The sequence below is a fragment of the Protomyctophum parallelum genome, assembly GCF_964188405.1.
Source record: "Protomyctophum parallelum genome assembly, chromosome: 9".
Taxonomy (NCBI): domain Eukaryota; kingdom Metazoa; phylum Chordata; class Actinopteri; order Myctophiformes; family Myctophidae; genus Protomyctophum; species Protomyctophum parallelum.
Window position 1 is genome coordinate 15,069,756 of NC_139706.1, and position 13,239 is coordinate 15,082,994.

The 13,239-nt window shown below is 41.4% G+C and overlaps 1 protein-coding gene across 1 annotated transcript; it reads left to right on the top strand.

The window, feature by feature from the left end:
- The first annotated feature begins 1,520 nt into the window (after positions 1 to 1,520).
- On the top strand, positions 1,521 to 8,323 carry exosc5 (exosome component 5). The gene is made up of 6 exons (XM_083773544.1): positions 1,521 to 1,649; positions 4,275 to 4,388; positions 4,861 to 4,982; positions 6,250 to 6,390; positions 7,241 to 7,330; positions 8,126 to 8,323. The coding sequence occupies exons 1-6, from the start codon at positions 1,523 to 1,525 to the stop codon at positions 8,219 to 8,221; spliced, it is 690 nt and encodes a 229-aa protein (XP_083629670.1). The 5' UTR covers positions 1,521 to 1,522; the 3' UTR covers positions 8,222 to 8,323.
- Positions 8,324 to 13,239: the final 4,916 nt, after the last annotated feature.

Below are 13,239 nucleotides of genomic sequence, written 5' to 3' on the forward strand. Positions count from 1 at the left end.
ATAAAAATAAAAATGAAACATTTTTTTTTTTTTAATTTTAAATGAGTTTACATGACCAAACACATAGCATCATCAACCGTATCAGACAGTGAACAATCAAAGGGCACTGCCTGACCATGGATCACATCAAGGGCCTGCAACATGACTGAGGAACACGTTCCACTTCGAATCATATTGATCTAACTGATCCTAAAAGATAACTTCTCCAAAGCAGCCACAATACCAAGCTGAGTGAACCATTCATGTGCTGGAGGCAAATCCTCAGACTTCCATTCCTTAACAATGATTTTCCTGCACACCATGTATGAATCCAGTCAGCTAGAGGTGCGGAAGGGGATGTTTTAATGGCGATGGATGACCCAGAATAAACAGAGCCGGTGTATAAGGAATATCCTTATATAGTTTGTGATTTGCATTATATTCTCATGAATAGCGTACTACTTTGTAGATTTTGATTATTATTATTACTAACGTGCCTACTAGTACCTACCTACAGTCACATTTCACATTGTACAAAATGAGAATATTTGATCCACACTGAGAGTTTTTCCACACTGAAAGTACTGACATGTTTGAAAACAGCAGATCTACAAGGTCACAATGCGTTGTGACTTGTGACACATTGTGACCTTGTAGGTACTACTACAATTACAATTTAGGCATTTAGCAGACGCTCTTAATCCAGACTGACTTACAATAAGCAAGAACAAAAGCATGGGAATACATCACAAAAAAGACATGCGTAAGCTAAGAAAATAACAGTGGAATATCTATATTATGAGACTATACATATAAATTATATATATATACTACTATGCTATACAATACTACATATCATATAGGCTATAATATCGCTAAAGTGGTTAATGTTTAGACCATTGACTATATTATAGGCTACTTTTACCTCTAAGCCAGTGGTTCCCAAACTTATTCATGTCAAGGACCCCCAAATTGACACTATAGTGACATGAAGTTTGACTTGAATTAGTCTACGGACCCCCATTTAATGGTATTTCTATGATTGGGACACCCAATTTATATTGTAAAATCAATGTTAATTTAACTCTGAGATTGTACAAATGGAACCAAATGGACCTGTTAGTTAGGGTCCATTTGGTTCCATTTGAGTTACAGACCCATAAGGGTCCATTTGGTTCCAAAATATAATTTAGCTGGGGACCCCCTGGAACCCCATCAATGACCCCTGGGGGTCCCCGGACCCCACTTTGGGAACCACTGTCCTATTAAGCTATATTATTTTTTTTCGATTTTGGCCTTATTTGAACAGAAATAATGAAATATTATATTTTAAATTTAAGTCAAAACAAAAAGTGGAAACTCAAAATACTTTCATATACTCTTTTATAACTGACTGTGAACTCAAATAAGTACAATATTCGCCAGAAGCGACAAGGGAAAGGTTGCAGTGAAAAGGATTGGGACGCAGCCATATGAAAAAAATGCATTACGCGTCATCAGAAAAACACAAACGTAGTCGTACGTCACACAGGAGCGACGGTCCATGCCTTGGTCAACAGAACAGAACATCACGATGGAGAAGCCGGAGCTTCATCATGTTAAACTGAGGGAGTTTGGCTGCGAGCAGAGCTTACTGTCCCGACCCGACGGCTCTGCCTCCTTCACCCAAGGTCTTTTTTGATTATTGATTGATTGATCGATCGATTGATTGATTGATACAATGTGGACCCTCTTGTAAACAAGTGTAATGCTTAATTGGGTCGTCCACTCACAGTTGACAGTCTTTGTATTGAATTTGTGCTTAAAATGTACTGTAAATTCTACAAACTGTTAATAAATATTTCAATCAATCAATCAATAGGTAAACACTTGAGTAGCAGATTTGTTATCGTACCCCAACTCTGATCATTATCATGGTGTCGCTTGCCTACAACAACAACAGATTCGTTGCTGTACGGTTTATTTTCACAATTCAATTATTTTTTACAACTGCTAACGTTTGAGATTATTTCACGTGCTGTTGGGTATCGTTGCATTATTTATCAGTTATGTTTTTGTCATATCTGCTAAGTAATAAAGCTATTGCCTTAGATGTAGTGGAGTTGGGAAGTGTGAAATCACTCCTGTGTGAAGTGAGGGGCGCTCTTATCATTATCTCATCCAATCCAAGCCAATCAGAATTTGCGTCCTCCTCACCCGCCTAGGCCATTAAAACAAGGCTCCAGACTTCCCAAAACAAACTGGTCAGGTTCCTAGTACTTGGCCTCACTCCCCGAACCCACCTCACCCCTGCCCACTTTGACAGGCTGGAATGGCTTAGGGTCTACAACAGATTACAGCATCTTGCAATGGGTCTGGTCCACAAGATTCGATACAGCACCAAGATACCCATGTACCTGTCTAAATACTTCCTTAATGTAAACGAAGTCCACACCCACAACACCAGAAGGATTTCAACAAACAATGTGCAACCCAGATTCAGCTCAAACAAGGGACTAAATTAATTTCGCTCCTATGCCACCAAAATGTGGAACGCCCTACCAACAGTCAATTAAGACATGTAAATCCCTTGACTCCTTCAAAACTGCTCTCAAAGGACACCTACGGACGGCAGCAATTCGAAACTGGCCCCCGTAAAATCTGAATCCCCCCGTTATTTACCCCCTCTATGATGATTTCCTGTTTTTGTCTCTATAGAAGTGTATATTTGTACGTCTCTATATGTTATAATTGAACAAGGTGGACCCTCTTGTAAACAAGTGTAATGCTTTTTTGCGTCGTCCACTCACAGTTGACAGTTTTTGTATTGAGTTGTGCTTGAAATGTACTGTGATTCTGCAAACTGTTAATAATAATAATACTTCGATCAATCAATCAATGTTTGTGTTACGCAATGTTTGTGTTTACACAAACGCTCAAAATTGTCCGCTCATTGTCAATGACATTTAATGTTTGTGTAGGACAAAGTCTGTGCGCACACACACCAAAAGCTGGACATATAAGGGGCTAGCGCCCCTCAAAAATAATATAAAAAGTAAGTAAATGTACCTAAAATGATGTTCTTGAAAGATGTTCTGTACTACCCACCAGTGCACAACAGTACACCAACAGATCTAAGCATTGTGTAATATATTATACAATTTCTCTCTTTACAAAGCTTGAACAATCCCCTATTTATTTATATACCGCTGTGGTTTTGTGACATTATTGAAATACGCTATACAAAAGATGTTTTACTACATTCCGCAAAACATAGGCAAATCCTAAAAGAAAAAAAAAGAAAAAACATATGACAACATTGTGAAAATGCCAGATCTTGTACATGGGCTATTTTAGAAAATGTTTGAAAATACGAAATGGTTAAGCTTCTTATTTGACGTTACCTACTGAGTAATAAGACATGTTATAGACTATAGACTATAGAGGCATGGATAATTGGGATTATCAATACAGGTGTTCTTTGAGATTCTGATTTGCGCTTTAGTTTGATGTGCCTTGGGCACCAAAAAGTTAGAAACCCAGTGGCCACTGATAATAATATGTATCTGTCCTGTCCTTGCAGTGGCACTGTCGGGATGTAAAAAGTGGGGGGGGGGGGGACAATATTCAAGATGGAGAGTTGAGACTATATAGAGAATAGAGAGCAACTGCAGTTACTGCACGTAGGGTAGGCTATATAGCCAGAATGGTCATTGCGGCGAGAGCCTAGGCAAGCATGCAGTGGCAGCCAATACACAATGACGATTGCGCAAAACAAAATGGGAACGGTGCTAGAGAGGTCGGCAAAAAAAAAGCCCCCCAATAGAGGGGGGAATTTTCCTCATAGACATTTCAAAAAGTATTCATTTAAAGACCTTTTAAGCCTCGTACGAAGCCAACTCTTGTAGTGTCAAATCATGACAACAAACACAATTCTTTGGGTCGAACAAATAATTAGAAAGAAGGAAAAAGAAAACAGCAGGTTAAAACACTTTTTTGCTGTTTTTCTTCTTTGAAATTATTTGTTTGGTCCTGAGTTGGCCATGAGTTGTCACAACACGAGTTGGCTTTGTCTGCGTCGATGTGACCGTCTTTAAATAAATACTTTTTGAAATGTCTATGGGGAAAAATGCATTGGGAAATATTTCCTGGGCCTGGCGTCATCATGAAAGGGGGCGGGACTGCGACGCTCTATAGTGCGGGGGGCATTCAGACCCATTATGACCCCCTTCCGGCGCCTATGTCTCCTTGTCTCTGTATACTGTAACATGATGCAACACCTGACTGTCCTGTGCTCTTTGTGTCTGTGTGTGAAGGAGACACCAGCATGTTGGCAGCCGCGTACGGCCCAGCAGAGGTCAAAGTCAGCAAGGAGATCTATGACCGTGCAACGTTGGAGGTCGTGATACAGCCCAAAGTGGGACTGCCAGGTGAATGAGGCTTGACGTGTCTTGATCTGCAAGCTCAGCCAAACTCATTGCCAGTTGCAATGCGACCCTCGTGAGCTCGTATTTCAGCTGTTTTGTTTTCGTCACACCGTCAAAGGGGTATGAAATAGTCCATTTAGGCCTGACGTCGAAATAATATTTTTTTGCAGTTTTCTGAAAAACCTTATGTTTCTGTATCAGTGGTGCTCAATATTTCACGTCAAGGACCCCAGAAATTATATGTAATTGGCCTCCACCCCCCCCCCTATCTGAAAATATGTCGTTCCAGGGACCTCCCCAGAAGCAAAGATTTGAGTCAAAATGTTCACAATTTTTCAAAAAATAGCAGACCTACAAGTTTATAGCGCGGCACACTATTTTTCTATAGCATTTGCTTTAGCAAAAGCTAATGCTTTAATGAAAACACCTTTGCTAATCCTTTAAAACATCAAAAGAGGTTCTGTTCCGTCCTCAGGTGTCCAAGAGCGAGCGCGAGAGCAGTGCGTGCGTGAGACGTGCGAGGCGGCTCTGCTGTCTTCCCTCCACCCTCGCTCGTCCCTCACTCTCATCCTCCAGGTGGTGCACGATGACGGCTCGGTATCCTTTTTTTTTGTTGTACAAATTCACTTTTATGTACATTTTTGAATCATTTCGTGGGATCGGTTTAACTTTACAGTTTACAACAACAAGGTCGTTGCTGTCGGGAGGAAACCTCATAACTCCATTTTTGAGGTTTTAGATTTTTTTTTTTGCATAAATCAGTGCTATTGAACACCCTTTACGTCTGTGTGTTGTTTCGAAAATATTGAACCGATGGAAAGTAGTAAAAAGTGCTTGGGACAAAACCTCTTAACTCCATTGGACTCAAAATGTCTGCTAAAGCAACTAACTCCACCACCTCTGATCTCTCCCTGGAAGTAATTGACAATATATAAAGTCACAACACCAACTTTGATGTGGCTGTACTGCTTTGTTTCCAAAATATATCGTTTTCTTAATTTATTTCCTGAAAATGTTATATTCTTCATTTCCTGAAAAATGAACATTTTGGAGTTATGAGGTTTCCTCCACGACAGCAGAGAAGTGCAAGCCCAGAGCAAGCTTCAGCTACTGTGCTGTCAACATTACAAAGGAGCAAAAGCACAAGAGTTCAAACAATGTTCCTCCTCTATTGTTACAATTCCAGGTGAACTTGGAGAGGGTTTTTTATGCTCCGGTGATGTTCAGACACACTTAAGTGCGATCTTCATTCAGGCTTGTTCAGATGTTTCATGTGCAAAGGTTTCTCACATGCAAAAATAGTGCTTTTCTAAGAGTTTTCTCATTACCATTTTCTCATCCTGAATATTCTAGTTATTTGTAGCCCTTCCACAAGTCATACATCTATAGATATAAGATCACTTACACTTTCATTTGTGTTTTTTATTATTATTGCTACAGTCAATTTGAGCTTTGAAGTACATGCGAATAATAATTATGGTTGAAAAGGAAATCAGGCTCACAATGTCTAACTCCCAGGAGGCTGCTATTTGTTATGGAAAATATTTGCCTGCTCAGAATCTCAGGGTCAATGCAGGCAATGTGCACTAAATCATTCTACCAGTAGATGTCACCATTGAGCCACTTCTAGGGCATGCAACATTAGTGCACTGTAATTGCACGCTTGCTTGACTGACCAGGAATTTTACATTTAAGCAAACGCAACAGAGTAATTTAGACTTAGAGTTGTCACCCTTTATTTACTTCTTCATCTTTTATGATTTATGCATTGACAAAGAGATTTGTCATACTATAGTTCAATACGAGTTGTGTTCTGACATTCAGAATTGTTGTCGCCAAGTGTTCTTCCTTATCCAGGACGCAGCTTCTGTCTTGCTGCTTGAACGCTGCGTGCATGGCTTTGATGGACGCAGGCATGGCCATGAGCTGCCTGTTCTCTGGAGTCACCTGTGCCATCGACACCGACGGTCAGATCATCACTGACCCCACTGCAGCTCAGGAGAAGGTAACCTCGCGTCGCCAAGGCTTTCCACCTCGGAGGAAAGCCCTGGTCTGTGTTACAAAAGTGCCGTGTGTGAAGCGGTCTGGAGCGGATGATGATATCGTTACGTCATGTTGTAGTCATTGTTTTGTAGTCATCGGGCAGGAAGAATCACCCGGAACTTCCTTTTCCCTCAAACCGGAAGAATGACAGTAAAAGTTCTCGTAGCCTGCAGCTTTTATTGAGAAAAATCGGTTTGAGGGAAAAGGAAGTTCCCGGATGATTGTTGACTACAAAACAATACTACAACATGACGTAGCCGATATCATCCGCTCCCGACCGGATCGTAAACCCGAAGGGAGGCATACTTTGGTTCGACATGTCATTGGTTGGAAGGAGCATTGGTCCGAGGTGCGTTAAGGGTTGGGGAGAGGGTTATGTTTAGGTTTAGGTGTGCTGCCCCGTGGGAGGTTAGGGTTTGAGATAGGTTGTGGTTATCGGACCAATGGTATGTCGGACAAAACGCATGCACCCAAACCCCGTAAAGGAATGCTGCCCAGGCTAGGAAAAGGTAAATGGATCACAATTGGAGCATATTGTTTTTTTATTTATTAACAAAGTCGCTTTTGACATGCGTGGGGCCACTTTCCCCCCAATCTACATGGGGGGAAAAGGTGTTAATGTAACTTGGTTAACAGTTAGGTTCCATTTTGTTCCTAAATATCATTTATCTGGAACCCCAAGTTGGAGAGAAGTTGGAGTGTGCTAGGTTCTAGGGCGCTGTGAATATCGATTCTGTGTACAATGGGTTTCGGAAAACGTCCTACAGTTGAATATGTTAACCGAGTCCCGCCCCTTTTTGCTGACCTCACAGGAAAGTCGAGCTCTGATGACCTTCGCCATAGACAGTACGGAGCGCAGGGTGATGATGTCATCAACCAAAGGATCGTTTTCAGTCCATGAGGTCAGTTGTTCAGGAGCGATGTGTTCGAATGGTAGGACATAAAACTAGACTGTATCCGTCTGACGGGGGATATATTGGACATAATTAGATTTTTTTTACTACACCGGTATACAATTCTACGCAGCGGATGTGTTCCAAGCAGTACACGTAGGTGAACAATTACAAACATTTTCAAAAATAGCATATCTACAAGCTCACATTGTAGATCGGCTTTTAGAGACGCTATTTATTTTTGCTGACGGGTCGGCGCGTGCATGCAACTGAAACGGTGGTCGAGCGCACGTGTGTGTGTGTGACGTGACGCTGACAGGTCGTGCGCATGTGTGTGTGTGTGTGTGTGTGTGTGTGTGTGTGTGTGTGTAACGTCCGCTGACAGGTCTCGTGCGTGCGTGTGCACGACATGTGTGTGTGTGTGTGTGTGTGTGTGTCAGTGTGTGCAACCGCAACGACGGCTCGCTCGCACGCGTGTGTGGGATAAATGGCAACGACAGGGCTGTGTGTGGGGGTGTGTGGAAAGAGACGTCTATGAGTCCAACCGTTAACACGTTAAAAGTAAAGTAAAGGCAAAAAAATATATATATAAATATATATGAAATTAAAGAGAGAATATTTACGTTCTTTCACACGTTCTGGGTGTGGCGATTAAAACGCGTTCTTGGCATACTTTGTGTTAAATCACATCACCCACACATAATTTGGTGTTCACATATTCGAACGGGTAAGGACTAGTACCTAAAAGTCATGTATTGCACCTTTTTTAAAGTACACGTCTCTCTCTGTATTTTGTCCACACAGCTGCAGCAGTGTATAGCCGTCAGTCAGAATGCGTCGGAGAAGATCTTCCAGTTCTACAGAGATTCCGTCAGGCGGCGATATTCCAAAACGCTCTGAAGAAGAAGAATCTCATGGAGTCTCATTCCTTGTTTTGATTTGTCTTTTTGTTTTACCGACCATACAAGTCTGTTCATATTAATAAATGTTTGATTTGTTTAATTTGGAGTGGTGTGCAGTGGTGTCATAACCTGACGCTGCCAGATCCAAGAAGCTTGCTACACAAATTTGTTCCACAGCTTATTGGGATCTGGGATCTCGGAAGCAAATTCGATGACGGGGCTGTTCCTTTTTTTCAAGATACTTGGTAGATTATTGGATGGGACCGTCTGTCTGTCACCGTGTGGGCGTGCAAACACAACCAATCATATTGACGTGTCTATATAGCTTCACATCCGGTTTCACACATATCCCGCCCTTAGCTCACGCTGATTGGTTCGAACCACGGAGCGGTTCGGTGTTAGCTCAACTCCCTGAGAGATCCCAGATGGTTGCTGTGTTGGGGAACATGGTTACCCAATACCGCCCCCATCTGGCAGAGTCAGGTTAGTGGTGTCATGCATGCTCGTAGAAGGCAGTACCACGCCGTGGTACCAGTAATTTTATGACGCGCAGGGACGGAACGGTGCGTCTTCAAAAGAAGACGAAGTAGGCTACTGCCTGCTGCTGTGTGGTGTTTTGCACACAAGAAGAATGCCTCCTCCATCAAAGAACAGATTCATTCGTCCAAAGCAAACTTTTTAGTTTTGCTAGTGTGCAGTAAAGATGTTTGTCTGGCTATTTTTAAGTCTACTTTTGTGTTTGTGTCTAAAACTCTCATACACTATTTAACAATAGGCGTAGGCTATATCGGCTGTTCTGTGTGCATGACGTGATGCAGCATCACGGCACACAGAACAGCCGATCACTGATGCGCACGTGACATCATTAAAACGCCATGGTACCAGTAAAAAAAGTCACACCCGTGTGAACTGAGTGGTGCAACTCCCCCCCCACCCCCCCACCTCTCTTAGCAGGCAACAGTGCAGCACGATCCCTCTCTGTTTCTGGCAAAACAGCGCCCCTACTGGTACTCATAGTCATATACAGGTGCTCATTAACCAACACATAGGCACATAGGTGGGTGAACACGGACATTGCTGTTCCTTGGAGTGGTTGCACCACTCAAAAAAACACCATGACACCACTGGTGTGGTTTGTGTGTGTGTGTGGGAGTGAGAGAGTGCTTGGGTGACAGAGGAAGGGCGGCACAGAGTGTAAAATAAGCTATTTGCTGGAGTTCAAACATTATTTGTTCATTTGTTGTGAGATGGTGCCCATTGGTGTCACTAATTTTGATTTTAGTTTCAGTCATAGTCTCTTCAATAGTTTTCATTTGGTTTCAGTCACATTTTAGTCACCTGGAATGCTGTAGTCGACTAAATATAAGATTTCAGTCGACTAGATCTACAGTTGATTTAGTCGACTAAAATGTATTTTGCCGTCGTAATGACTGTTTTCTACACTAGTTCCTTCCTAGCATTTTAGTCTAGTTTTTTATTTTGTTGACAAAATCGTCAGTATATTTAGTCTCAGTTTTAGTCATCATAGCTTAGTTTCCATTTTGTTTTCGTCAGTGGAAAAAAGGTAGTCGACGAACATTTTTGGTCTTGATTTTAGTCGACAAAAACAACACTGCTTGCTTCAAATGACCAATGAACCACCTGACACCAGCTGGGTCTAATTGGTATCTAGTATCATGGAGATCACCGGCAACCATAATACCCGTACTCTACCATACAGATTCGTTAAAATAACCATTTATTCATTAGAATAAGTCCTGAATTGTAACCTCGCCTCACCAGGCTTTCCACCACCTCAGAGGCAAGCCTGGTCTCTGTTTCAAAAGTCCGTATGATCCTGTCGGGAGCGGATGATATCGTTACGTCATTTTGTAGTATTGTTTTGTAGTCGACAGGCAGGAACAACAGGCGGCAACTTTATTGAGGGAAAAAGAAGGTTCCTTCCTTTTCCCTCAATAAAAGCTCTCGTAGCCTGTAGCTTTTATTTTATTGAGAAAAAAGGAAGGAACCTTCCTTTTCCCTCAATAAAGTTGCCGCCTGTTGTTCCTGCCTGTCGACTTCAAAACAATACTACAACATGACGTAACGATATCATCCGCTCCCGACCGGATCATATACCGAAATTAAATGGTGCCCATGAGGCTAGCAGTCGAAAGCAAAAAAATGTCATTCATGCACATACTGCATGCACAAGATAAGACCTCTGACCAACATATCGCTGTTGTCAAGGAGAAACCAGCTAACTCCAAAATGTAATGAAGAAAACCATATTATTTTTTTAAACGGCAATACTGCCAGTGCCTCTTCAAAGTTGGTATTGAGACTATATTAGGGTCAGATACTTGCATGAGAGGGGGTGCAGTTTAGCAGACAGTTTGAGGGTCCAATGGAGTTAGCTGGTTTTGTCTACTCTTTAATACTTCAGTGGTTCAATATTGTTTTTAACCAACACACAGATGTAAAGGGTGGGAAATATGGGGGGGAAAAGAAAAAGTGGAGTTAGCTGGCTTCTGCCAGACGGCGACGATATGGCATGACGAGAGTGATGATGAATGTAGAATCAGGTGCACTTTTTTTTCCAAATTTCCATCCTTTTTTACTTTTATTTTTTTATTTACATATAATGTAACAAGAACGTCGGGGGAATGTACAGCATATCTGACATACTCTCTCATTTGATACAATTAATCTTTATTGAAGAGACAGGATCATTGTTCCTTCGCTGAAAATAGCAGATCTACAAGCGCATAGCGCGTCGCGCTGCGACAGTTTGCAATGACTTATACTGGATATCTTGTCCACTATTCCCTTCCTAATATTCTTGTCTAGTTTTTATGTGTTGACGAAATTGTGAGTATATTTCGTATAGTTTTAGTCGTCATAGCTTAATTTTTGTGTAGTTTCCATTTAGTTTTCGTCAGTGGAAAACGGTAGTCGACGAACATTTTTCGTCTTAGTTTTAGTCGACGAAATCAACACTGCTCTTCACACTAAAAATAATATTGACAAGACATTTTAATTTTTGTCATATTTGATGGTTATGCAACAAAGTCACGTCATTTGTTTAGCATTATTAACCTTAATAACCTATACAGTGGAGTTTGCAAGGAGTTGGTCAATAGAGGTGGTAGAATTACACATAAAAATATATCCGTATATCAATTCAACGATGCAATAACATTTAAATGAAAATATATAAATGATTATTAATAATATTAGTTAAAATATTAGAGCTTAGAGCAGTGGTTCTCAAACATTGTTGGGTCAGGTCACCCCTGTAAACATTATTTTGTTACTTCAACCTTACATTTATGTCATATTACGAAATAGCCTATGTAAATATTTTCCCTCTGATACAATAGGCCTACTGTATGTCACGAGGGGAACTTGAGAGAGCATTACAACAGATTGAAAATAACTTCATACTTGACATTTAACCACTTTGAACCCCAGCATCCTTATTCTGGGGGCAACATTCACCACAAATGGCTCGAGCCACAAATAAACAAGCTCACAACGCGTCGCAACGTGAAGCGCTGTGAGCTTGTAGATTGGCTATTTTTGGCAAGGAGGTTTGGTGGTCCGTCTTACTAAGTATAGAGGGTTTAAGTAAGTGAAACGTTGCCGTTTAAGATCCTTTTTGTGCTAGTAGACGGATCCTTCTTTTGTTTTTCACTTGTTATTGTGAGTGTTCTTCAGTACCACCTGGTATGGATGTTTGTCTGTAGCCTTAAAGTCACAAACTACTGCAACTTTTGTTCAAAGATTGTTGGACATGCACTTGAGAGACTATAGCCTACTGTACATCCACGTATGATAACAGCATCCTAAAGGTTAGCAAGGAATATCACCTCTAATACTAGCCATGTTTTATATGGAGAGTAGCCTATAGGATGCTGCCGTCAGGAAGGAGATATGGTGTTCCAGCATACAATAAGGTCAGACTGAAGAGGTCTTTTGTTCATCAGTCGACATTGAGGCTTAATCAGGATTTTGGCCAGGACTAGACTGAGCTGTGGACATTGCTCTCTGCCCTTATGTTTCTATGTATGTAACTGTATTTTCTTTTCTGTTTTGTGTCATGTCAAATGTGTGTATATGTGTTGCATACAAGGCCGCTGCAGTCGCAAGACACATTTCAGTGCAAACTGACAATACAGTACTTTATCATATCAGTATCCGGCAGCACCCCTGGACTTGCGGCACGGCACCGACTTTGAGAACCACTGGATTGTAGGCCTAATATGTGGCCTTGTCTTGAGCCAACACTGACCCTCACCAGAACCCAAAACATTTACTGAATTAGGAAATAAAATACATAATTATAGCATACTCAACTCTGGTCTCCACTGTTTAAAACTAAATACAAATGGAAAATGTTGAGACCTTCCTTTTCCTCTTCTTTTACCGCATGAGATTTCCCTCGAAGATCAACATTTTCTCTATGGCACGAGCAAGCAGATCCCAGAGCGGTTGTATCAAGTCTATTCATAGGATTGTTTTGATATGAGGGAAGGAAGGCGGAGAGTCTAAAGCTTGTAGCAGGTTTACTGTGACAAAGTGCAAACTCACGATGCAGGGCTTTCGGAATGATCGCTGTCAAAAAATGAAAACTGGACAGACTCATGCATCAGCGGGGTCATATATAGGTATCATACCAAACTCTGTCACTTCCTGTCCAGACAACCTAGTACCGCGGTACGTCTTGGTTTTCATTTTAGAAGCCCCAATATGGAACTAATGGATCGTTTTCACAGCAACCGTTTAAACACTATAGTCGGGCATGCGTTTCATTTAGGTGCTATTCAGTTATTGTGTGCCAGCATGGATAGGTCCTGTAGAGTTAACGATGCATGAGCCACAACATAGAAACACCGAAATGAAACGCAACAGCAATGAACATAATTTCCTTCGGTTGCAGCTTCAAAGGTCCATTTCAGACCCCGGGACAAAGAATGAGTGTAATTTAGTATAGCGGGCGGCATTAGGCAACTAGCAGCAGTATGGATAACCAGT